Raw genomic sequence first — 25,061 nt, 5'->3', positions numbered from 1 at the left:
AATACAATGCTGATGAAAATGGTGAACATGTCTATTGTGGTCACAACTGGCATGGAATACAATATAGTCATTGATTTGTGTGCAATTTGATGGTTTGTATTTACACTGAAAAATATACATAATAAAGATTAATCACATTCCCAGGGCCAGCCCAAGACTCGTGGTTATTTTTTCAACACAAATCTGACATACAATTGCTATCCAACCTGTTTCAAATAAAGGGGAAAACATTTGACAGTATTAAACTTCATATATATGATTAGCACTTTCAATCATAACATTACATCGACAATAATAATAATAATAAAAAGTTGATTAAGTGTGGTGTAGTAAAAGGGCTTTGATATCATTTGGCACCACGTCCTTCAAAGCAATAAAAGCCGGGCAAACGGTCAAAACCTAAAATAACAGTGGGCACATTAAGGAGTCTGACACCTTCCTAAGTATGCTACATCAAGTGATTTCACAGAGATAATAACAGACTACAGACAGACTGTGGGTTAGTAATAAAGGCCAATTGATACAAAGTGCAGCTTTCAAAGTACCAGAGCGATTCCCTTTTTAATATAATTACTGGAGCTATATTAAAGCTCCTCTGAGGAGGTTTCAGCTTATGAAACAAGCTGAAATTAATACAGATGTCTCTATTTGACCTACAAAGCCCATCAGCAACAATATTCACTATTTTAATACAGTTCTTTTTAATGCCTATGACCACAGCATCATGGTAGGTATCAGAGGAGACTGACAGCAACCAGGTGCTTTATATGAAAGAGATGTATTCGGAGATGCATGTTAGGTATTTTAAATACAAAGAAGGATGCAATTCTTATTGGAAAACACATCAAGTTCATACTGTATGGAGACAGAGACAAGCAAAGAGTTAAGAAATACTTTTTGCAAACAGAGGCGCCAAAGGTAACGTAACCTTTAAGTTCCTCACAGGAGCTTTAAAAGTAAACCTACATATTGAGACATATCGAGACATATTGACCTTATTGGATAAACAGATGTCTTTTATATGAATAATGTCAAAAAACACTAGATTTCTACATTTTGAAGAAATTTCAGAAAAGAGATTCACATTTAGGCTGCCATTTGTGCAATGCACAGTGGCAGCACTGTTCTGCTCCCCACTTTTTTGGCTTGTACTCACTTCAAACTACTTTAGAGTACCTTCTCCCTTCACTGAAATTGCCCTTGAGTTACACCTTAAAGGGTAAAGAGAGATCGCCATGCAAAGACTAGGTACTAAGGTAAAAGGTAAATTTCATTTTTAGCATGCAGCAGGTTCTTTCTTTCATTTGTTAGAATTAAAAAGGTTTTAAAGGGGACACATTCCCCTATTATGCAAAAATCCCTTTTTCTGGCTTTTCTAACAAAAATATGTCCACAATCCACAATCTCCTCAAATACCATCCAAGTATGATCCATTCCTCCCCCCATTCTCTTTCCGCACCTTACAGAAAATGTGTGCTGAAACAAGCCGTTCTCAGATTTTCTCCTCATGATGTCATGAGGGGAGTTAGCACCGCCCCTAGGTTCGGTTGGCCCTCCCTGCTTGGAAGAAAGTCCCGCCCTCCTCTCCTGATCTTTCACTCAGCTGCCAGCTGAGAGATAGATCAGCAGAGCCACATCCATTTCCTTAGAGGGGCGTGCTCAGGGGCAGAGTCAGACAACTCAGTGACATTTTAAAGCCACAGACACAGAAACAGCTCATTCTGAGCAGGGGTGAAACAGAGGGCTTTTAAGACATGGAAAAATCCAATACTAGAGTGTTTTTATCAGCAATAGACTTCACAGGCATGTTTTGGGAACCTCTGAGACCAATATAAACTTGTCTTAAAAGGGTAAAGTATGTCCCCTTTAAGTATGACACTCCAAAGGGGGAGGAACAATGCAGCTGTGTGACATCAATCCTCAGTGTTTTACACAAAAGGGTAATCTACAGGTGCACCAGATATTTTCAAATTTCTCCAAAATGTAGAAATCTATCATTATTTATACAACGTATATATAAAAAACATAAATGTTAGCTCAAAAGTAGCAATATGTGTTACTATGCAGAGTTCCTTTAGATCAGTGGTTCTCAACTTAGAGGTCAGCACCCAAAAAAGGTGGCAGAGTTGTTCTAGTGGGTCACAAATGTGTGCCTGGGGAAAAAAAGTGTCATGAAATCTATGATGCACACAAAAGCCATAAGATGACATACATCTACAGTCATGTGCATAAGTTTAAGGCATGTAGGATGATAAAGATTCATCATGGGGCCAGATGTGTCACAATCTGGGGCTGTTGGATGGCAGAGTCTAGCTCAGATATGTCCACACATGTGTGTCGAGCGGCAGCCAAGGTCAAGCTCAAGGGCATTTCTTTTGTCCGGGCCTTTACCCTCTCTTGCCCTTGAAACATCCACAGCCCAACCAGGGGCTTGTGGGAGCCTTACAACACGCTTGGATGGTATCCTGGTATCCAAGGCCAGTGGTTCCCAAAGTTGGGGTCGGGACCCCTTTGGGGATCAAGAGACACTAAGGTGGGTGGGGGTTGCAGGATGCTTTATATAAAAAAAAACGAGAAATTACAGTAGTTTAAATTGGTATATTTTATCAACTATTGTAAAAACATCCTTTAAATGAGTTTTAAATGCTTAGGGCAATATTTTATGCTATCACCACCTCCAGAAACAGTGGGGGTCCCTGGTCTCTGGTACATTGTTTTGAGGGTCAGGGGTTGAAAAGTTTGGGAACCCTTGCTAATGGCTGTGCTTACTAGCCACATCCACCACTTACTCCACCTAACGGTGTTGACAACATGCACATGCATAGTTACATCAAAGGACATCCAGACCAGGACTGGGGTTGTGTCAATTCTCCCTTCTGAGTAACAGTGCCCTCAGGTAGGCTTGCTCGCCATTACACACCTTACTTCTGCCTCAATATTTGGCCCAAACATGCTTATAAGTTCTGCATGGTACTGTATATTTTATTTCAATCAATTTCCTTTGATAACAAGTGAATTTTGGTTGTTTTCCCCAGATGTAGACTTATTTATTTTTGAAGTTTACTAGAAGAGGAGTTCCCAGACTTTGTCATGCTAGAGACCCCCATTTAACATCTGGCATCTTCTCAAATTACTTGAACATTCTGACAGCCCAACAATTCAAAAAATAAACATTCATCCTCTCTAAATATTTAAAATAAAATGTTTAGAATTACTGAACCCTTGTTATTAAGTCATTACATCAATATGTCATATCTTAGCCACTCTTACTTGCTGCAGTAAAGCCATACTTTATGTACGCAGGTTCACACCTGCTGGTTTTAGAAGCAAATCTGGTATTAGAGAAGAGTCATATTTAGTCAAGCCTCTTTTAAGATATTTTCAATTTGATAATGATGTTATTAGCTAGCTTTCAGTAGTGCAGCAACTTTCTGACATAACCATGCCACTTATAACTTGATTCTGATTGGCCAGGGGGGTCCCCCTTCCTGTTGCACCAAGTTTCTGCAACCCCCCTAGAAACCCCTTGGCCTCTCCTTGAGGGGTCCTTACCCCAACTTTGGGAACCTCTGCTCTGGAAAACAACCAAAGTGTACATGTTAAAACAGGACACAGTAAAAAAAGAATGCCTGCATGCATGTCCGCCCAGGGCTTCTGTAACGGTGCCCTTTTAAACATACTTGCCCTGTCTTTGTTTAATCATATGTTCTGTCCCATCTAAAGTCCAAGCTGGAACATTTTTCATTTAATAAACTTGGGTGGTTGATAATTTATAGAAGTCTGGCGTGCAAAGTCTCATTAAAGAAGTGGTGATGGATCTTGAGGCTAGACAAGTTGAGCACCATTGAACTAGAGTGAGCATTCAGATATAAAGCAAGACCACAGCATCAATCAATAAACTGATCAAAAGTTTAAAATTTGACCTTGAATGTTTCTCTTTTTCAAGGCATTTGATTTGCTCCACCACACTGCTCATATAACTGACAGTGTGCATAAAACTTCTATCAAATCAGCATATAATGAGGTCAATGCACCCATCATTATTCTGATTTTGAGATATTATAGCCCAAAGTGTCAGCACTAATTTCTCAGGTTAGGTCACATTTTACATAACATTAGGTATTGCACTCTTAAGGAAACTCCTGAATTAGAAAGCAGCACTGCACAGCACACAAACTATCAATAACAGATGCATTTAAGACCCTCAAAGGCAAATAAGTGGCTTGCACTGACAGAAGAGAGCATAATCCAAATTTATAAACGTGGAAATGCAGTCGATTTCAAGCCACATCTGTGTTTTTTGGCAACTTCGTAAAGAGGTTTTTGGGCTAAAAGGGACTCTCAGGAGACACAGACAAGCATGAAATTACACAAAATTATTAAGTCTGTGGAGAGCTCATGATTCAACCTCTTCTGAAGTTTAATTAGGCCAGTATTAGAGGGAAACGACTCTACTCCAACACACCATAAGAATTTCAGAGTAGAAATAGTTTTCATGCTTTTAAGAGGATGATAAGGCTGTGCTGTAAAGTGCACCATGTTTCTCTCAAAGCTGGACTTACAATAAGTGCCTGGAATTAAAGGAATGACTCAAAAGAAGCTTGGAGAAAGAAAAAATCAGAGAGGAGAGCCTGGAACAAAGCACGTACAGTCGTTCAGAGCAGAAAGGAGGTTCATTAAGGGGTCAGCATGTCGACACAGAGCCTCATCTAATTCTGCACCTTATGCAAAGGGGAGATTTAAGCACTTAAATCTGATTTTCCTCTAAACCATGTCAAGTTTCAAGATCTTGCCGTTTCCATTGCAGGAAGGTAGTAAAACAGCACTGCATGTGTGAGCCAGTGCTGATTGTGTGAAAGAAAAGGGAAATATAATAAAAAAATGTTTATGGGACAATTAAAGAATTTGGCAGGACCTCACAAATGTAAGCCTGGCCTGTTAAATGTTTTAAAGCTGCAGGAAAGGCTTGAGGACAGGCAATGAACATTAGATAGAAAGTAGTATTGTGAGGCAAATGGTAGTATGCTGCATGCAATATGGGACCTTCATATTTAGGATTCAGTTAATAGTGTTTCAGTGATTACAAGAGGAAATGTGGGGCACATGTGAGCATCTGGAGCTGTTACCACATCATAATAAACTTTAAAACTGCAACAGAGTCAACACTTCTGTTTTCACCTCTCTAATTTCACCATAATTATAAGGGGATGTTTTTGTTGTTTTTTTTCACAGAGATGAGATTTCATGATAAGTTGTCATTATCACTGGAAATTAATCCTCAAAATATCCTTATTAGCAGAGGAGGGAAGACAACAAAGGTTTGCAATTAAAGGAATTAATAATCCATTTGTACAAAGGTCAGATCTTGCCTTTACAGTTTCTTTGGGGGCAGACTTTCAAATTAACTAAAGTAGTGTAAACATTTTAATCCAAATAACATTTTATTGCATTAGCATTTGTATTTTTTTTCAAAACACACGTAATTTTTAGACCTTCATGGTAAAAACAGTCCCTAAGGCCTTCACAGCAGCCACCTATGAGAGGGTGATTGAAATATTGTAACTACATATTTCCAAGGCTGTGAGGCTGCCCATCACTGGGTTTGAAGTGGAAACATAACACAGAAAATTGCAGATTTAATCCAGACTGGACTGATCATGGACTAATGGCGTGTTTATCATGTATCATATTTACTAATAATCATGGACAGGTGGATTTCTGAGAAAAACAGATCCAACGTTCAGTCACTCTTGATAAAACTGTTGCATTCTTGATCATTCTGCGGTTGATTTGATAGCTATAGTGATTTATAGACAAAATATACCCTAAAACCAACAACATCTTCTTCAAACACACATTAATCATCTTTTGGTGGCCAGATGGGGAGCCTTGGGGGCCCTGATATGGCCCCTGAGCCTACTGACGTAGATAGCATGTGTATCTAATATCTATCAGAGGTGGAGACGAAGTAAAACACCAATTCTTTATTTGTCTGTTCAATAGATGCAAATGACTCCAGTTTGTTAGCTTATCTTTGTATAAAGACAGGAAACAGGGGTAAACACCAAGCTCTGTTTCATTAACTTTCATGGGGCAAAAAAGTCCTAATATTGTACTGATTGCTGCCCAGAAGCAAGAAAATATTTGGCAAATAAATACTTAAAAAAGGCTGATTGTACAGTTATTGGGCACCAAATCCTAAGTGTGATTTTATAACAGATATGATGCATTAAATCATGACTTTTAGTGGGGCTTTTAGGAAGATTTTTCTATCTGTGCATGAGGTTTTCTTGTGTTGATGTCCTTTAAGATATATTTCTGATGTTTTTGATGTCCTTTATTTGAGGAAGAAGAAGGAAATAGGGATGAAAGATTAGGGCAGAGACATGCAAGAAAGGAGCTGCAGGTCAGGCTTGAACTTGGGGCCACCCAAGTACCTAACACCACTAGGCAATCTGCCCCCTACATTCAGTCTTTTTTCTAGGCTATGCTAATCAGCTGCAAGCCTCAGCTTTCAACCATATAAGCATGACAATTGTTATTTTTTTCTCATTTTATCCATATCAAGAGTTCCAACACACAAACTTTCCCTAACTGTTTAAAATTATTCCTTTAAGTTTAAGGCCCTACATATCAGTGATCTCTCCAATTTATCCATGTGATAACAGCAATGATGCTCATAGTGTCCAATACCCTTTTCTTGACTTTGAATCAATAACATTGCCTGCCACATCCTTCCAAAAAGCAAAAACTGCAATGACAGAATGTTACTGATGAACTATGTCCGGTTGCACTAAAACCTCATGATAAATAAGTTGCTACATGCATCGACTGCATGGATGGATCCTTCACATAGTTGACAAAAGGAAATAACTTATCAAAATACTTGATGATCTTAAACTCCAGTCCATGTTTTAGTTTGAAAGAGATAGATTTGTACAAATTTACAAGTAAAAATAATGTCTGACTTCTTTAAAGATCTCCGGTCAGCATAAGGCTACAACACACCAAACAGAGGTCAAAGTCCATTAAAGAAGTCAAATATATTTTTATGTATATATATATATATATATATATATATATATACTGTTTTGTTTTTTACATAACAATGTTTCAATGGATGCCTTTTAGTCATTGCTCAGAAGCCTCGAAGCATTTCTTCTGCCAGAAGTGTTACTGTAATTGCTGCTATTTTGTCAAGTGTTGTAAAACTGCTCTTGCTACGGCCATCGGTCTGGCAATGCTGCACCCCGGTTTCATTGATGGCCGGGTGTTTGTTTGGGACGGTGTGTGGTGCCTGTGAGCTGGAGCAGGCTGGGGACTCAGAGTGAAAGCAAAGATAAGATTACAGGTCATGTGGGGACAGTAATCGGCATCATCAGCAGCACGTCCTGCGAGACTCTGAGGCCTGGCGTCCAAGTTTGAAACCTTTTCCTGAAGCTCCTCCTGCTGCATCAGCAACGGGGATGCGCTTACCTATAATACAGATAAAACATGTTGATACATAAAACACACATGTAAGAAGATGCAAAGCATTCAGCTTTCTTTCATTACAAGACTTTCCTACTTACCTTGTAAAATACTTGTTTTAAAGATAGTGCTGGGTGATTAACTGAGGTTCAAGTTCTGCTATGATTTTCACGTTCCACAATCATAAAAATCACAATAACAGAGATAAAATGATTACAGTGCAGCGCTGCACTCTTTTGTCCAAAGGTTCTGTCCAATGTGGCAAATATTTCAGTATCTGTTGTTATATTTTGGCCTCAAGAGTACATCACCGCTACCTTAAATATGACTTTTAAATTCTATTGTTCCTATATATAATATTATTTTTAAATATTAACATTTTTGACTTTTTAAAAATAGCATAATTAAATATTTTGCATATTTGATTAACAAAACAAAGCAATAACAAGCACGAGTGCCACTTAACAAATAACTCATCCACAATAATTATCACAAACTACTTCTCAGACATTCAACATAGTGAGTAATAAAAACAGCTGTAGGTCGCAGTGCAAAACAGTTCAATATCATGTTGAGAATTGTGTCATGTGAATGCAACACATATGCTGTAAATCAATTTCTCATTGCGTTTAATATTATAAGCTTAAAATGAATCAAAATAATCCTGATAGGGATTTTTGCCATAATAAATACATAAAATTGGCAGAAATTCTGTAGCAATGCCCCACTTTTCTCTAACTATAAAAAACAAGTGTTAAATATTCATTAAGTTCACTGTCAAAAAGCTGCAAAAGTAAGTCGACTCAGAGAACTCTCCGTGCATTTGAATGCTTTTGTTGTAATTATACGCTGTTGACCAATAATGTGATGCACCAGGAAAGTCAGAGCAAAACACACATAAATATAAATATTCAGTAGAAGTTGATGAGACAGCTACAGAAAGATTAAAAATATCAGTTTACAAATTATTCAAAAAACTTTCTGCTATCTCCTGATGATCCTGAATTATGATGTCTTTGAAATGTCAGGATTTTGTGCCATTAAGTTATGATAATGTGGTAAACATAAAGAAGATACTCTTTATTAGGTACACTTGTTCAGCAGCTTGTTGCAAATATCTACTCAGCCAAACCCATTGCAGAAAGCAATGCAAGTTCAAACTGAGCATCAGAATAGGAAAGAAAGGTGATTTAATGACTTTGAACATCCCGGGATTGTTGGTAGTCCGGCCTCAAGTCTCATCAGACCTGGCAACGGTTTTCCAATCCTCTATATCAGTGGTTCCCAAGCTTTTTTCCTTTGAGCCTCCCCTACTTGTATCTAAGAAAACAAAGCCCCCCCGTACCGACATGAAAAACAGTAGTGATACTTTGTGGCCAAATTTGACATATATTTTAATTATTTTTTGTGTAAATCCAAACAAAGTAGCCCTAAACACAAATTCTTCAGCCCAACAACCAGTGTATGTATTATTTGTAAGTGTTATTCCATGATTTCTGTTAATATGTGAAAATCTAATTTTAACAACCAGGCAGACAGAGCCTTGCACCCCCCTGAGATCTCTGGTGTCCCCCTAAGGGGGTCCCAGACTCCAGTTTGGGAACCAAGGCTCTATAAACCAGTTTTGGTGAGCCCGTGAATTTCAGCTTCAGTTTTCTGTTCTTAGCTGAGAGGAGTGCTGTCTGGTATGTTTTTTTGCTGCTGTTGCCCACTTGCTTCAAGGTTGTTGTGCATACAGAGATGCTCCTCTGCACACATCTGTTGTAAGAAATGTCTTTTTGAGCTACAGTTGCCTTTCTATCAGCTCAACCAGGCTGGTCATTCTCCTCTGACCTCTGCAATCACCAAAGCATTTTCACCTAGAGAACTAACGCTCATTGGATAGTTCCTCTTTTTAAAACCATTCTCTTTCAACCCTAGAGATAGCTGTGAAAAATCCGAGTATATCAGTGGTTTGTGAAATACTCACATCAACAACCATGGCACACTCAGAGTCTTTAACCTTCGGCAGACTATCTTGACCATGTCTATGCACCTAAATGCATTGGCTGCTGCCATTTGATTGACTGATTCTATGTGCAGTTGAATAGGTGTACCTAATAAAGTGGCCAATGAGTATCTATACAAGACTCTAGCACACATTGCACACTATTGATATTATTTTTTCCTCAATAAAATAATTAACAAATAATATATGCATCATAGACTCAAAGCATGCAGAATTATTTGGCCGTAGGAAATAGCTTTATACATTCTAACTTATGTTTAGTTACTAATCTTAACAAAAGTATCTCCTTTTGTAGCCAGTTGTCTCTGTATTGTTTTCTTTAGAAAGAACAAGCTGTCAATATATCCTAATAAAGTCAATTCTGCTTTTCTACCCAGCATGGCATTATCCTGAACTACCTCTTTATTCGCAAACATCTGATACAGACCAGAAAATAATTACAGAACTGTTGAACTACATTGTTATTCTGGTCAAAACATTCTGTTCCTCCTCTAAAAACACAGTGGCAGCCGAGATAATTATCTTAATGCAGTACAATAGTTAATTAGTCACAGCTGAGTGGAAACCTGAGGACGAACAGGCAGAAGAAAACACACTCACTTATCTCTATAAACACTTCGTTGATGTTAATGGCATTCTTGGCGCTTGTTTCTACAAAAACGGCGTGGATGGAGTCAGCATAGTCCTTGGCATCTTTCTCTGGCACTTCCCTGTAAACATCAGAGAGATGTCGTTGTAATAATGTTGCAAAATCTCCAATTTCATGCACCACATGATAATAATCAAAATGTTCTTCTGCTGCTTTTGCATGGAAGATTTACCAATTTCACGGATGATCTTATAAACAAGAGCCTATTTGTACATGTGTCTGGAATTTTATTTCAGTGTTTTTGAAGATAACAATAATAATATCTTCAATTACTCCTTAAATATAAAATAACTCACACATAAAATGTTTCCTTCTGCAGTTTTACAGTATCTCAGAGGGGATCGAGCTGAATATCAAAGCCAGCAGAGGTGAGACTGATCAACTTACATTTCACAACAACCTGTTTACACAGAGATCTAAACAGTATGGGAGCCAATAATCTCTCCTGCAGTGGAACATGTAAGCCAAACATTAAATATTATCCAACATTTAAAGGTCATAACATAACTGCACAAGATGTTTTCCACCAAAGAAAGACAAGTGAAATCAAATCATCACTCTTCACTAGTAAATAAAGAAGAATTATCATACCACACGCTAAAGTTTTATCTTTTTTCCTGACTCACCTGGCGTCTGAAAGGTCACATTTGTTTCCAGCAATGGCGACCACAATATTAGGAGGACCATGCTGTCGCAGCTCCTTCACCCAGTTCTTCAGGGTTTGGAATGATTCCTGATGAGGACACAGTAAAGTCAGAAATTATTTCTAAATCACATTTAAAATGATGAGAGCTGATAAATGTGCTTCACTAGTAGTGACAAATAAAACAGTGTGCAAAAGAGAACATGATGTACTCACTTAACAGCTGAATGTCAGTAGCTTCATCCATTAAAGTTTGCCATTTAGTGTGATATGCTTATTTGCTTTCTTGCCAAGCAAGAAGCAGAGGAATTATGTTTTTGAAGATGTCTGTTAACACAGGGGTTGGGTCCCAAGGTTGTTTTCAAGTGTCAAAAAGGCAATAAAATGCTTTCTGAACTGATTCTTTCATCCAGTTTCTTACATTTGTCACATTTTATACTTTGTAAGAGCCAAACTGCTTACTTTTTCAATCAATTAACCTGACTGGTTGAAAAATGGGTTTAAAAATGCTTTGCAAATTGGGTCGTAATTTTATGAAGGAGTTGCTGATGGGTCCTGAGGCTGGACCAGTTAAAAACCACTAAGTAAACCCATCCAGGCCATTCTTGTGAACACATCATATCAAGAAGAGTTTGAGGGATTTCCATCAAACTTTGCTCAAAGGCCTGCTCTTAATAAAGGATAATCTGGTGAGATTTTGAAAGTCACAGGTCAAATATCATGGTCATTACATGCTTAAAAATGTGATATTTCGAATATGCTTTGAGATATTTTTTAAATTTTGCATAAATGTCAGTCAATCGTTTAAATTTTGAAGGTCAAGGGTCAAGGTCACTGGACCACGAAAACCACCCTTGCAATTCTTCTTTATCCACCACTTTCAATGCTCCAAAACCACCAGGCAGTAGCTCTAGTTAGGTTCTTTGTAATAAATAAAGGCAAGAACCTCATGTCTCCTAGCTTAGCCTTGCATAAGAAGGGGAAACTAGCTGGAACAGTAATCCTGTCTTTGATAAAAGGTATCAAATATCAATAATGAATAGGGTTGGGTATCATTTGGGTTTCACTGGTCCTAAATGAATACTTTTTATGCAGTGCTGGTGCCTTAACGGTGTCTGAATTGATATTTTTGAGGGAAAAAAATGTGTTGTAAGTCATTAGGAGAATAAAAGCTGTCTGAGTATTTTAAATGCTTCGCAGATATTTCTTTATAAGATGCCAGTCGAACATGGGATAAGAAAAGGAAACCAGTGTAACTTACATAAAGCCAAAAAAAATCCATAATGTACTTGTTGGCTTTCATTTTGGGTGGCAGGGTGTCGCATTGGGGTGGCAGAGTGTCAAAAAGAAGTATCGATATCTGTGTTGTAATTTGGTCTGGTAGGTATCGGATGTGTTGGTACCGGTACTATGTTGGTAAAACTTTCAAAAAAGTTCTGGTCTTTAGTCAAGATTATTATACTACCTTATAATCGCTGGGTGCTCGTTTTGTTCAGCTAGTAGAGCAGGTGCCCAAATATAGAGTATTCAATCGTTGACTCACTGGTTGCAGGTTTGAATCCAAATCCTGGCGCATGTTTGATGCATATCTTCTTCCACTCTCTCTCCCCATATTTCCTGTCTTTTTCCCCAAAGCTCAAAAGATACTCTTAAAGATAACTGAACTCTACTGATTGGTAAAAAATGCAGTTTCAGGGGGGTCATTCAATCTCTGTAGATTCTACTAAGTGGCTTCCAAAATAATTCTGCCTCTAAATAATCCTGTTTTTTTCTCTTAAATTGTTGTCTGATACATCCGTTTAATAGGTTATAAGGGGTGATTAGTTACAGAGTAATAAAAAATCTCTAAAGCTAAGACTGAGCTACACCTCTTGTATCTCCCCGTTTCAAGTCTTTATGTTTAGCTACCCTAGATGGCTAGATATATTTAAAACCTGATGCCCTTCAATTATGCTCTGATGGTTTTAAATGTGCTAATTTGTTAAAATGTGTTACCTTGTGTTTTAAAAGGCAAATATTTACACATGCAAGTCAAATTTCTGCATTTGCATACACGACAGCTGCAAGAAAGCAAATTAATTCATTCTTGAAAATACAAAAAATCTTCAACACCTGTTCGATCAAAATCAATGAAGGATGTGGAGTAAAACAATGAACCTATATTGTAAGAGCTAAGTGGATTACTTGGTGTAAGGATTAAAAGGTAAATACCTCTTTTGTGATGTCATAAACAATGATGGCCGCAGCTGAACCTCTGTAGTACATCGGTGCTAGAGCACGAAACTGTGGGAAGACAGAGAAGGTAAACATTGGTAAGGAAGACAAGAATGAAGCTTGAATTTTTCTAAGCCCAGAATGGCTTTCATGCTTTTCCAAACAACATAGTCTAATCTACAGGCATCTTTACGTGTCCATATGGCCTTAAAACCTCATAAAACAGGACATAATAGTATGAGTTCAGACCAGTATGTTTTTATCAATTAACAGGACTCTTTGGACTCTTCACCCTGATTTTTGGCCATCAATATTTAAAGTGTACAAGATATGGTAGCACTATGATGTGGTATTGTTCCATTTTACTCTGTGCAGATAAAGAAATAGTGTTAAGGCTTTAGATGGATAAAGCTAATCCATTACATAGTCACAGACCATAGTGATTACATAACTGTAAGCTTTATTAGACTACTGGAATAGTGCTGACTGAAACAAACTCAAAACAGAGGATAAAAATAAGAAAAGAGACACTCCAGCACCCTTTCACTAAACCAAAGGCCAAAGTGGTTTTATTTAAATGTGAGTATGGAGAGTCTTTCCACCCAGACCTCACACACGTGTTATCTATCAGGAGAAAGATGAGCAGAATGTGTCAAAAGCTGTTAGCGTTCTCATATTTATGGAAGACCATTTGATCTTAACCCAGAAGGGTTAAAGAAGCAGAGCAGAATCAAAACAACATGTGCACATCTAAATGAGGCTGCCTGGGAGGCTGGGGGTTCCTCCATTTGCCAGGTTTTGGTATTTTCCTGGTAATTTTTTTTTTCCAGTGCTTGCTGAAACATGGCTTCAGCGTTTAGCCTGCACTGGTTTTATTTAAAAACCAACAGCTTTTAGCAGTGCCAGCTGCTTTTCTTTATGCAGTATCTTCTTTTTCCTTTTACTGAAGCCCAGATTTGAAAATTTAAGCAATTAAATGGATTGCAAAGAATTTCGAGAATTATGTTCATCCACCCGGAGCATGACAATCACTTACGATAAAGATCCCTTGATAGAAAGAGAAATGTCTCTCAGCTATTTGGCAGATTTTCATGAAACTTGGTACACAAATATTCATACCCCTTCAGGTTAAATTAAAATTAACTTGTTGAATGCTCTTCTCCAGACGTTTGAGGTAAAAACCACCCACAAAGCCTCACCCAAAAACTTATCTTATTCCTGACATCAGCAAGCTAAACTATGACAGTGACAGTAAAAACAGTTCAAGTTGTAAAAACCTGAGCATGTTTCATGTCAATGCTTAAATTTGGCTCTGAGCAATGCTGTCTTAAAGCTCAGAGCCAAATATTGGCTCTTTCATGATTCAATTCAACTCTAAATGATACTATGCAACAAGACCCAATATGATGCGATTCAGTACAATAACATATGGTACACAAGATACAATATATGATATTACGCAAAACAATATGATACAGCACCATACGATACATTACAATATGATACACTGATAGGGATTCACAAAATAATATGATACCATGTAGTCAGAGGTGGAGAAAGTACACACTATTGTACTCAGGTAAAAGTACAGTTACTCTGGTTAAAATTTACTTGAGAAGAAGTAAAAGTACTGGTCTATAAATCTATTTAAGTAAAGGTAAAAACCATTTAATTTACAGTTTAAGTACGGACTATATTACGTTACCATAAATGCAGCATCATACTATATGAATACGATGGGATCGGTACAATATGATACAATACAACACAACATGATACAATTACAATATGATATGATATGATTGAGGGAAATATGGTACTATACAATATTTTACAATAGTTTACTATACGTAACGATACAGTGTGATACAATACAGATAAAGGAAATCTAGTACGGTGTAAAAACATATGATACAATATGATACGATATGATACTACATGGATAAAGGAATTACTGTGTGGTACGGTAAATTACAATAAAATGTGCTTCAATATGGTGTGATGAGATGTAATACACTGTGACACAATGGGGTACAATGTGTGGTACAATGCAATGACAGTTCAAGTCCAAGATCTTGTCTACATTTTGGATTGGAGTAGAAACGGAGTGCCAACTGCTCAGCAGGAGAACCCTGACAACACTCTTCCCTTTCACAACATCCTACCTGTGTGAGATTGTTTTCTCTGCTGCAGCCTCAATTGAGACAAAAAAATAAATAAAAGCTGGTCATTGAAATTTAACTGAGAGTCAGAGCAGCACTCAAGACTTAAGAAGATCTGTAGCACCAAATAAGTCAATGATAGTCACTGAAATGATGTAGGACTGAGGGCATAAATCTTACAAAGATACTCTATTAAACTTATATATTCATTACGTTTTTATTTTCAGGGATTTTTTTTCTTCAGAGAGTCAGATCTTTAAAACTTGGTGAAAGGGGATGAGTAGTGTTATGGCTACAAAATTTAGAAGGAAAGTTTGGAAACCACTGTCTTATGGGGACATTTGTCTTGGATGTTTTAAGATTATTCCTTTAATTATTGCTTCTTAGGGCTTTTTGCCTTTGTTTGACAGGACAGCCAAAGAGAAACAGGACAAGTGGAAAGAAAGCACAGGTAATGACTAAGGAGTACCTAATAAGTATAAATACATGAAATTTAGCTTAGTTTTTTTCAAAATGGACTGTCAGCCTTGGATTTCAATTTAGTTCATACTAGTGCATCTCAAAAAAATTAGAATATCATGAAAAAGTTCAATATTTTTTGTCACTCTTTTCTGAAAGTAAAACCCATAGTATATTATATAGACTCATTATACATAGAGTGAAATATTTCAAGCCTTTATTTCTTGAAATTTTGATGATTATGGCTTACAGATAAGAGCACCCAAAATTCAGTGTCTCGGAAAATTAGAATATTGTGGAAAAAGTTCAATATTGGAAAGTTATGGTGTCACACCCTAATCAGCTAATTAAGTCAAAACACCTGCAAAGGTTCCCTGAGCCTTTAAATGGTCTCTCAATATTGAACTTTTTCATTATATTCTAATTTTTTGAGATGCACTAGTATAGTAATGACTCTTCAGCCGGTGGTTTTGATTTTGTAGCATCTTCAAACTGTTTCAAGCAAACATACTATTTATTTCAACAATGACTCAGGATCATTTTCCCTCTCACTCTTCTTCTAAAATAAAGCTGTTCTGGGAGTTTTTAACACACTAATAAAAGCATCTGTCATGTATTAACTAATGGTATTTATCTAAGAAGAAACAATCCGTGACTGAAAACGACCTTCACTTGGAATGACCAGGGCCTTCCCGCCAATTCTATTTTCCTTTACAAAATGATGGAATAAACTATCCGTCTTGCAGTGACAGTGTTACCTCAGGAAAGCACACATTCCACATAATTATAGTTGTTACTGGCCCCAAACTCCACCAACGGGAATCCAGCCTTGGCAGAGGCACTGTGGGGAGTGCTGTCTGTTTCATGGCTGGGTTTGCACCACCAACAGTCCTGTGTGGTCTATCCCTGCGTTAACCCAGAGAGTAATCACATCGAGGCCAGACGTCTAGCCACACAGCAGCCCAGAAAACAACCCCAGTGATGCCATGAGTGCTGATTAATTGCTGTAACCACAAGCTGGGTACACAATGAAAGAATCCCTCCTATTCCTGCAGGATGCATGGTTCTTCTTGCTTGTTTGCTATGCGAGGGAACAGTCAGAAAGGAAGGGCTCAATAGGCTGTTGACAGCTGGGCTTAGATGTACCCGCGAGGCCTCATCTGGTCTTGAGATATGGATTGTAGAAATCACAGAGGTTCCTTCCATGTGCATTGGCTAGCTTTGCATTCCCCTGTCTCAAATCAACAGCTTTTGATTGGCCAAAACTCCACAGAAGTAAAAGAAACATGCTCTGAAAGGCTTTAAACTACCGCAATGCTAACCTACACAAGGAATGCTGCTTCTTTTTCCCATACAGATGGCAACCTCTTTGGTGGCTACTTGGGAGAGAAACAGTAGATTTGTGGGAATGAAAAGGTGGAGAAAATGAATAAGGCACATAGACCAGTGACAGAAAAATTAATTGTTGCCAAAAAATGAAAAGAAATAGTCCAAAGAAGAAAATACAATGGCAAGGGAGTAAAGAGCAAAGCCTGGCGTGGAGCTGCAGCGTCTTGCAGATAAGACACAGAAGCAGGCAGCACACGCCAGTGAGCTGAGACGGCTCGGGTTTCATCCTCTGGTCTTATCTTAAACGAGGGCTGCATTGATGTCCCCCTCAAGGGTCTCGAAGAAGCCGAGGCCCCTCAGGGAGAAAGGAGGATAAAAGGCAAACAGCATCTTATCTCACCTCTCTGGAGAGGACAGCAGCAGGGATAAGGCATTACAACAGCAGGGGATTGTGCGAGAGAAAAGGAGAAGGGCATTCAAAGAAAAAGGGAAGAGTCTTTGCAGGGAAATGTGGGACATGTGAGTCCTGAGAGAAAGTAGTTCCTTACACTGTAACCCTTGTGCTATGCGTTGTTGTTGGTATGGGTTTTAATGCTTAATTCTACTAAACAGCAAAAGTATTGTCTTTCTTATGTAATGTGTATGTGCACTGCGAAACCACAAAACTTTCAAAACACTTAATTTAAGCCAAATTTAGTGGATAAAAATCAGAAGAACATCTTATTTCAAGATATTACTGGCAAAAAAAGTAGATCGATTGCTTTTGGGTTGTAGAGTATTTTTTTTGAAAGCCCAGCCTCTGCTGAAAATTCTAGACATGTTTGTGCAGTTTCCATTTGTTTCCACAGTTTCTTTTAGTTTTCTGCACTTTATTTTGTGTTGTTTTTTGTGAAATTGAAAATAAATCTGCTCCTCTTGGTGTCAGACTTTAGTTCCTTTATAAGACTTCCTTTGAAAGGGAACTATGTGGAGGTCTGGGTGATTTGAGGGGGGAAACAAAGAATTCCATGATGCAGTGACCACCTATAATGGAATAAGAGTAAAAAAAAGTTTAATAACTTTCATTTTCCAAATGGCAGAGATTGTGCCAAATTGTGCCCAAATGGCACAAGAGGGGATTTCGCCTGGATATTTTTACTAAAATCTCTCTTATTTTGTCCTGATAACCCTCTAGTGGCATGAAATTTGAAAGAGGTAATGTCAAAATGTGGTGCTTGGCCTACTGGAGAGTTTTGGACTTCAACTGCATTATTTCTATGAGATATATATGCTAAAATTGCAAAAGAAATTAGGCGAAAATGAAATTTTTCATTTGCCAACTTGATTTTCTCTGATCCAGTAACATATATACACATATTTACACTTCTGAACAAATTTCACAAGTACCCTCTTCAAAATGGTACCTTGACCATTCAAATAGACCTTGTAGTTACAGAATTATACTCATTTAAAGATGGGCTGGAAATTTCGAGAAGTAGTCTAATAAAAGAGGCCCGGGCTTAACAGGTTATGATCATCTCAATGGGGCACAGATGGTTTAGTGGTTTAAGGCAGTGTTTCCCAACCATTTTTCCTTGGAAAACCCCTATGTACCTAATAAAAAGCGAAGCCCCCCCCCCAACCCCCCCCCAACCCAAGCAAGAAGAAAAAGTGACACAAATATCACCATAAATTTTAATTGTTTCACTGATTAAAAACCCTACAAAAAGTCTATGTGTTCTTTTCTTATCAGAGAAAAACTTTGTATGAAGTACTTTATAACTGCTTTATCATGGTTTAGTCAATATTTTCAAATCTAATTTTGGCATCCTCAGAGCAGACAAAGCCTCAGCCGCCCCTGAGATCTTTGGTGCCCTCCCTGGGGGTCCCGGACCCCAGGTTGGGAACCAGTGATTTAAGACACGCCCCATGTAATAGGGTGTCCCAGGTTCGAGTCCAACCATACCCTTTCCCGCATGTCCCGCTACTCATCTCTCTCATACCTCTTCTCGATTCTATCCACTGTCCTCCTCTTTCAATAAAGGCACAAAAAGCCCAAAAATAAATCTTCAAAAAAAAAAATCTCATCTCAACAAACCCTGACGTGCAAATTTTGTTTTGCTACACTGCCAGCTTTTATTATATAATTTCAAGCAATTCAGGCCTTTATTTTTGATTAAACTATCTTAAAAACAGACATTTATCTGGTTGTACATTGGCTTCTAACAAGTATAATGAGATGCTTTTTCAGATTATTTTCTGGGTTTTCATGCTTTCTGTTCTAGAGAAAGTATTGTGGATAGAAACAGGGACTAAGCTCAATCCCAACACACCCCTTGCCTCTACCATTTTCCCTTTCCCTATGCTTTATGCTTTCATAAAACATCTCTGTGTACAAGGACCTCAAAAGGAGATTTTGTAGAGGCACACTGCAAAGCAAGTCTTACAATAAATCTTCTAGGATGTTTTGTAAACCATCAACAGGATAGTTTCTCAACAACAGCTATCCCATTTTATAGTGGAAGATTTCACCACCACACTTTTAACTGTTTCAAGGGGAAAGGAGGCACAAGAGATATGGGAGTACAGGTAAAAGTGTGGCTGGGCCTTCGAATGGAAAATGGCAAGGAACTGAGCGCCAAAGGTCTGAGTCAAACCCAGCCCTCCCACCTTTAGAGCTATAGCTTCTGCACATGGGGTGTGTGGAGTATCACTTGGCTATCTGGCACCCTAATGAGAGACATTTGAAAATTAGAAAAATGTACTTGCTAAAATATGCGTTTTGCCGCAGGGTTTCAGTTCTAAACCTTACATGCATGTGGATGTTAAATGTATTGTTGCTATCGACACACTGATGGCACATGATAGTTTAAAGAATAGTTTTATGACAGTAACATGTACATGCCGTGTTGCTTAGTGATGACTGTTCAGTCTATTCAATTATGTAATTTCTCTTTCATATTGTTGGTTTTGCCTCCATGATGAAACTTTTTTGGCTGCTGCCCTGGCCTTAACATTCATAAAAGTTGCAAACATGAGTATTCTGGGTGAAATAAAACACATAATATCAAATAAATATCAGTACTCATTATAAAATAAAGGTTTAAAGACATGACCAACATGCAAAACAACAATACCAAGACAATGGCACTCCTTTGTCTGTTTCTAGAAAGAAACAAATGCAATAGGGAAGATGACAGGAGAAAGATGCAACCTAAAGATTAAAGGCGACACAAAGAACAAATCATGATAAAGACAAACCAAACATAAGTCACTCAAATCATGCAAACACCGCAGGGCTTTTAATAAGGGATCAAGAGGAGCACTAAAAGGAGACAGAAGTCCCCCCTATAGAAAGGTAAATGTCGCCCCCTATCAGGACACATAAATAACTGCACTGTTCATTCTCCCTAAGGCAAATTTAGGGAGTGGTGCATGCACACTTCACTTTCTTACTTCCTTTAAAAACCACATGGTTAGATTTGGTAGATGTTTAAAATCAGCCAAGTCAAACTGATCAATTACTGTATCATTACTGTGTGCTGTTGTGGTTTGGCTTTGCGGACTTAAAACACTCAGATTTACAATCATCCAGTCCATCTGAAATCAATGTTAAGAGCCAAAAACCTCAGTGTATGTTACTGACCCGCTCCTGTCCAGCTGTGTCCCAGATCAGGAACTTGTGCAACTCATTCTGGTACTGCACCGTCTTCGTCATGAAGGAAGCCCTGGTGAAGAAAAACTGACTTTAGAAATCAATTACAATGTGACACTAGGGAAACATTGGCTTTATCCCATCAAATTTCAGAATCTGAGACAATGACCTCTAACTTCTTCTTCATTTAGTTGACAGTATCATACAGTGAGTACCAGCTTTAGCAAACAAAGATGATTTTCAGACTGATAACAATATTAGCATTTTGTTCTGATTCTAAAATATGCCTCCAATTATCATATAACTCCAATGGCACTTTGTTTGCCAAAATTAAGAATCAAAGAAACAAACTGTTTGTCTGGTACTGTTACGCAGAGTCTGTTAGTAATTTATCTAAAAAAATCAGACATCAGTTTTCAGCTGTGATCTGTTAGTGTCTGACTCAGCAGATACTGATGATTTGTTTTTATGGAGCAATACAGTTTTAAAGCTACAGTATGAAATATGAATTCATCAAAGTTTTAGTCAAATTAAGACACTTGGATCATTGCATGTCACTATTCATAGAAAAAAGGAAGTTTTCCTTTGAATTAATGTATGTCTGATCTGTCAGTGTTTTAGGTCTGAATGAAACAACCACTCAAGTCACAAACGATTGTTGTTTGGCTTAACAGTAGAACCACCAGGGATGCCTATTAACCTAAAACAGCCAGTGGGTAAAATTTACCTGTAGTTTAAGTGCACGGATTTAATTAATAGCACCGATCAAGAGCAATTATTTAACCAAAGACATCGAAGCTCATTAGCAAAAGAAAGAGAACTAGATCACTGCCAGATGGTGATCCGTCAGATCCAAAACTGACTTAGTACTAATTGTTCTCTCCACAGTCTTCCCCAACATTAGATTCTTCTTCATACAAAGCATGGAGCAGAACTATTGACATTTCGCAATGATGAATCATTGTTTTGCCTGCGGTATCAATGTTGAAGGTTGATCTATGATATTTGGTTAGGCAGTGAGGCAATAGAGAGGAGGTGTTTTCATGGCAACATCTATTGTTTATCTGCTGGTGTGAAATAACAGAGAGAAAATGCATGCTTTCTTATGGGGTAATTTTGCCTGTGTGGTCCTTCTAGGTACAAATGGCCGTTCATAAAGTTTGGAGTTGTGCCAGTGACACCAGGTGCTACATAACCAACTTTTAGGGAAAAATTGTTAACTAACAGACATTAAAATTTTTATCAATATGAAGTTAGACATAGTTAAAGCACAGCCTCTGGTAAATTCTACCTGATGGTGGTTCTAGTTTTAATGGGTTTGTCCTAATTTTGAATGTTCATGTCCTAACCACACATGATGCGAGCAAGCAACAGTGACAAAATAAGCCTGATTACACTGATTCATTGTCATATAGTCCTGGTAGCATCTGTGCCGTTGCCTTCTTTTTATTCCTCTGTTGCTCATGGACAAGGAACAAGGAAAGAGGGAGATGACAACACATCAGGAGCGTACGATAGGATTGTTTTCTTGATTTCCTTTCACTTTCATCGCTCAGCAGAGCTTGTTGGCTTATTTAAAAAGCGGAGAGTGTTGTGCATTAATAGCATCCATCTCCACACTTGATTGTTATGCTCGGATTTGTGTCGACATGGATGCAAAACTGTTCAGCTCAAAGCTGTCATAGGTTGAAATTTACAGGGAAGAGAATTAGATATTTAACAGATGCAGTGATGGACTGCCAGCAATGTGACGTGATATGTGACACTCACATGCTGTAAGGACATGGTGTAACCTTGTTAGATGGCTACTTAATGAGGAATTCAATTATTTGAATCACAACATTGATTTGTAAAATGATCTTATTGATTTGAAATGATTTATATCATCTGCAGAACAAATATTCCATTTAAAGTAACAGAGCTACATCTAGCTGCTGTGTCTTAAACAACTTTACATTAATCAATGGTGTTTTCTTCCTTATAACTTGAGCCATTCAGGGGATACCAGATGGTTATTGTGCGTAATTGGCCAATCAGAGTCAAGTAATTAACACAGCCACTGTAATAATGATACTTTGATATTCTGGATCTTAAATTCTACTCATTGAATTAACAATAACTAATAAATGTCTTAAAGTGTTGAAGTTGATCCACGCTCACAAAATCTCTCAGTCTATCAGAAGCTGAAGTAGTGCTTCAGCTTATTACTCTGAATACTTTGCAGGCTTATTCATTAATCAATCAACCATTGTTCAGTCTGTACAAGGGCAGAAAAGATATCAAAAACTCTAAAAAGTGAACAGAAGTTAATTTTATTGCTATATTAAAGACCAAACATAAAAGATCTTAAAGGTAGTCTCATTTATCACAAAGACAACAAGCAACTCCCCACTATGAATAAGCTAGAGAAGAATTTAAGACTTTGGCACATTTTCTAGCAAAAGGATTTAAGAAATTAACTAAATATCAAATTTGTTACTGGTTAATCCCCTATATCTTCCAACTTCTACCAGAACTGCTCAATCCATGCTTTAAAAGACAAAAATCAACTGACTACACCCATCACAATAATAAACAAACACCACTGAAACAGAGAAGTAACACGACTCATAGCGTGGGAGATGGCAGGAACTCACCCGATTGTGGGGTTAATATTTGGGTCAAAGCTGTCCTCCACAAATCTCCAAACAATACTTGACTTTCCAACTCCAGTGTCCTGCACAGACAAAATAAAGAGGATGCTTACTAAACACAGTCAGAGGCTATTACTAGACGTGTAATCACAACTATAAAAACACACTCTCTGGCAGTGGGCCCAGATGTTATTGCTTTTTCATGGCAGCTTCTTCCTTCCTGCTTCCCGTGTAGGTCTGCAACTTTGTGATAAATGTAGAGCAGGAGAGGGAAGAAAGAGTTAACCATAGATTGTTTACTTTGTGTATTTGTCGATGTAGAGGATAGGCACAATATGGAGATTATTAATGAGCTAAGGGTGAAGGAATTACAGACTTTAAACTTGATCAGAAGTTTTTGCATGCTTGAAAGTTTTGCCTGTTGTTGGTTTGTAGTGTGCAAAGCAAACTTAACTTCTGATTAGACCACATTTTAAAATTATTTAATAATTATGAGATCAGTATGTCATTTCTTGATTGGTCTATTTATTAATTTAGGATTCAAAATAGGAAAACAAATCCCCAAAACAGGTTTTCTGGAGTCAAAGCTTACATTTTCTATGTATTTCTTTTACAAATCAAAAACATAGAAATAGTTATTGGATTGTTATTTAAAGGGGACATGTTATGCAAAAATCACTTTTTCAGACTTTTCCATCTTTTTAATGACTTTACTATATTTATTTTGGTGTGCATAAGTCTCTAGTTCCTTTAACCATTTTATATTTTTGTCAGACACTTTTTTACTCTCCTGTTAAGTACTTTGAACCGCAACTGAATTTGTTTGAATGGTGCGGTTCAATAAAGTTTGTTTGATTGAGTGATGACTGATTGAAATGCAACAAGTATTACTAAAATAACGGAGGAGCATTCTCCAAAAAAAATCACCAAATTTCTAAATGATTTTTGTCTTGTCTGTCTGCAACAACAAAATTAATTTAAACATAGAACAATCTGTATAATACATCCATGAAAAAAAATACCCGATTGTTCCATAAAAGAGTCAATTTGCCTACGTTGACAATCTAAGTGTAGACTTAAATGTTAACGTTATTCATTTTAAAAACGGGAACCATAAAAATTGGCAGTTTATGTGCTGATAGGATATGCTGATAAATTTTCTACATCTTATTTGTAGATGATAAAGTAAACGAGGTTTTATGGTGTGTGTCTGAGGTATTTTGATGGGATGCTGCAAAATTATTGCTGCCATATGTTTGGAAATGAAATAATGCCAGTGTTTATGAAGATAGTGCCGTTATCTGGTAGTTAAAAGCATGTATTTTCGCTCACTTTCACCGCTGTAAAGACAAACAGCCTGATAAACAGAGCTGTTGATGGAGGGGGTGTAGCTCATTTGATGCCACAGATACAGATAGATGAACAGTATGTAATTAAAATATACATGATCATGTAAAGAAACAGAAGCACACTTACCCCCAGGAGACAAACTTTTAACTCTCTCAGGGCCATATCGATCTCCTCTCTCTCAAAATGGGCTTGTGGTGATGACCATTGACAGTTTTCTACTCTGGCTACCTCTTATGTTAAATATTCTTCAGGTGGTCTTTGTTTACAAATAACTTTACCTCATTGTGATCAAAAGACGCCAAAACGCATCTCAAGCTGAGCTGTTACTTTCACAATCCGCTTTTAAAACGTCCGGCAACCTGCCTTGTTTGCCATATTGAGAAATTTGTAAACAGCTTGCTAGCTAACTGAGAAGATACCAAATCGCTCGGTCTCCATCTTGGACACGACGTGCAGTCACGTGACTTTTCCGGCTCCCCTGTTTTTTTTTTTTTTTTTTTTTTTGGAGAT

At 37.6% G+C, this 25,061-nt stretch overlaps 1 protein-coding gene across 1 annotated transcript; it reads right to left on the bottom strand.

Annotated features, from left to right (window-relative positions):
* Positions 1 to 1,747: 1,747 nt before the first annotated feature.
* On the bottom strand, positions 1,748 to 24,998 carry rab22a (RAB22A, member RAS oncogene family). The gene is made up of 7 exons (XM_041783882.1): positions 24,678 to 24,998; positions 23,205 to 23,284; positions 20,560 to 20,641; positions 12,982 to 13,053; positions 10,754 to 10,860; positions 10,079 to 10,188; positions 1,748 to 7,476 (listed from the first exon to the last, which is right to left on the bottom strand). Exons 1-7 carry the CDS (start codon positions 24,711 to 24,713, stop codon positions 7,379 to 7,381), a joined length of 585 nt encoding a protein of 194 aa, XP_041639816.1. The 5' UTR covers positions 24,714 to 24,998; the 3' UTR covers positions 1,748 to 7,378.
* Positions 24,999 to 25,061: the final 63 nt, after the last annotated feature.

Source organism: Cheilinus undulatus, linkage group 3 (assembly GCF_018320785.1).
Source record: "Cheilinus undulatus linkage group 3, ASM1832078v1, whole genome shotgun sequence".
In the NCBI taxonomy this organism is placed as follows: Eukaryota; Metazoa; Chordata; class Actinopteri; order Labriformes; family Labridae; genus Cheilinus; species Cheilinus undulatus.
This window is presented reverse-complemented; position numbering and strand designations above follow the sequence as displayed.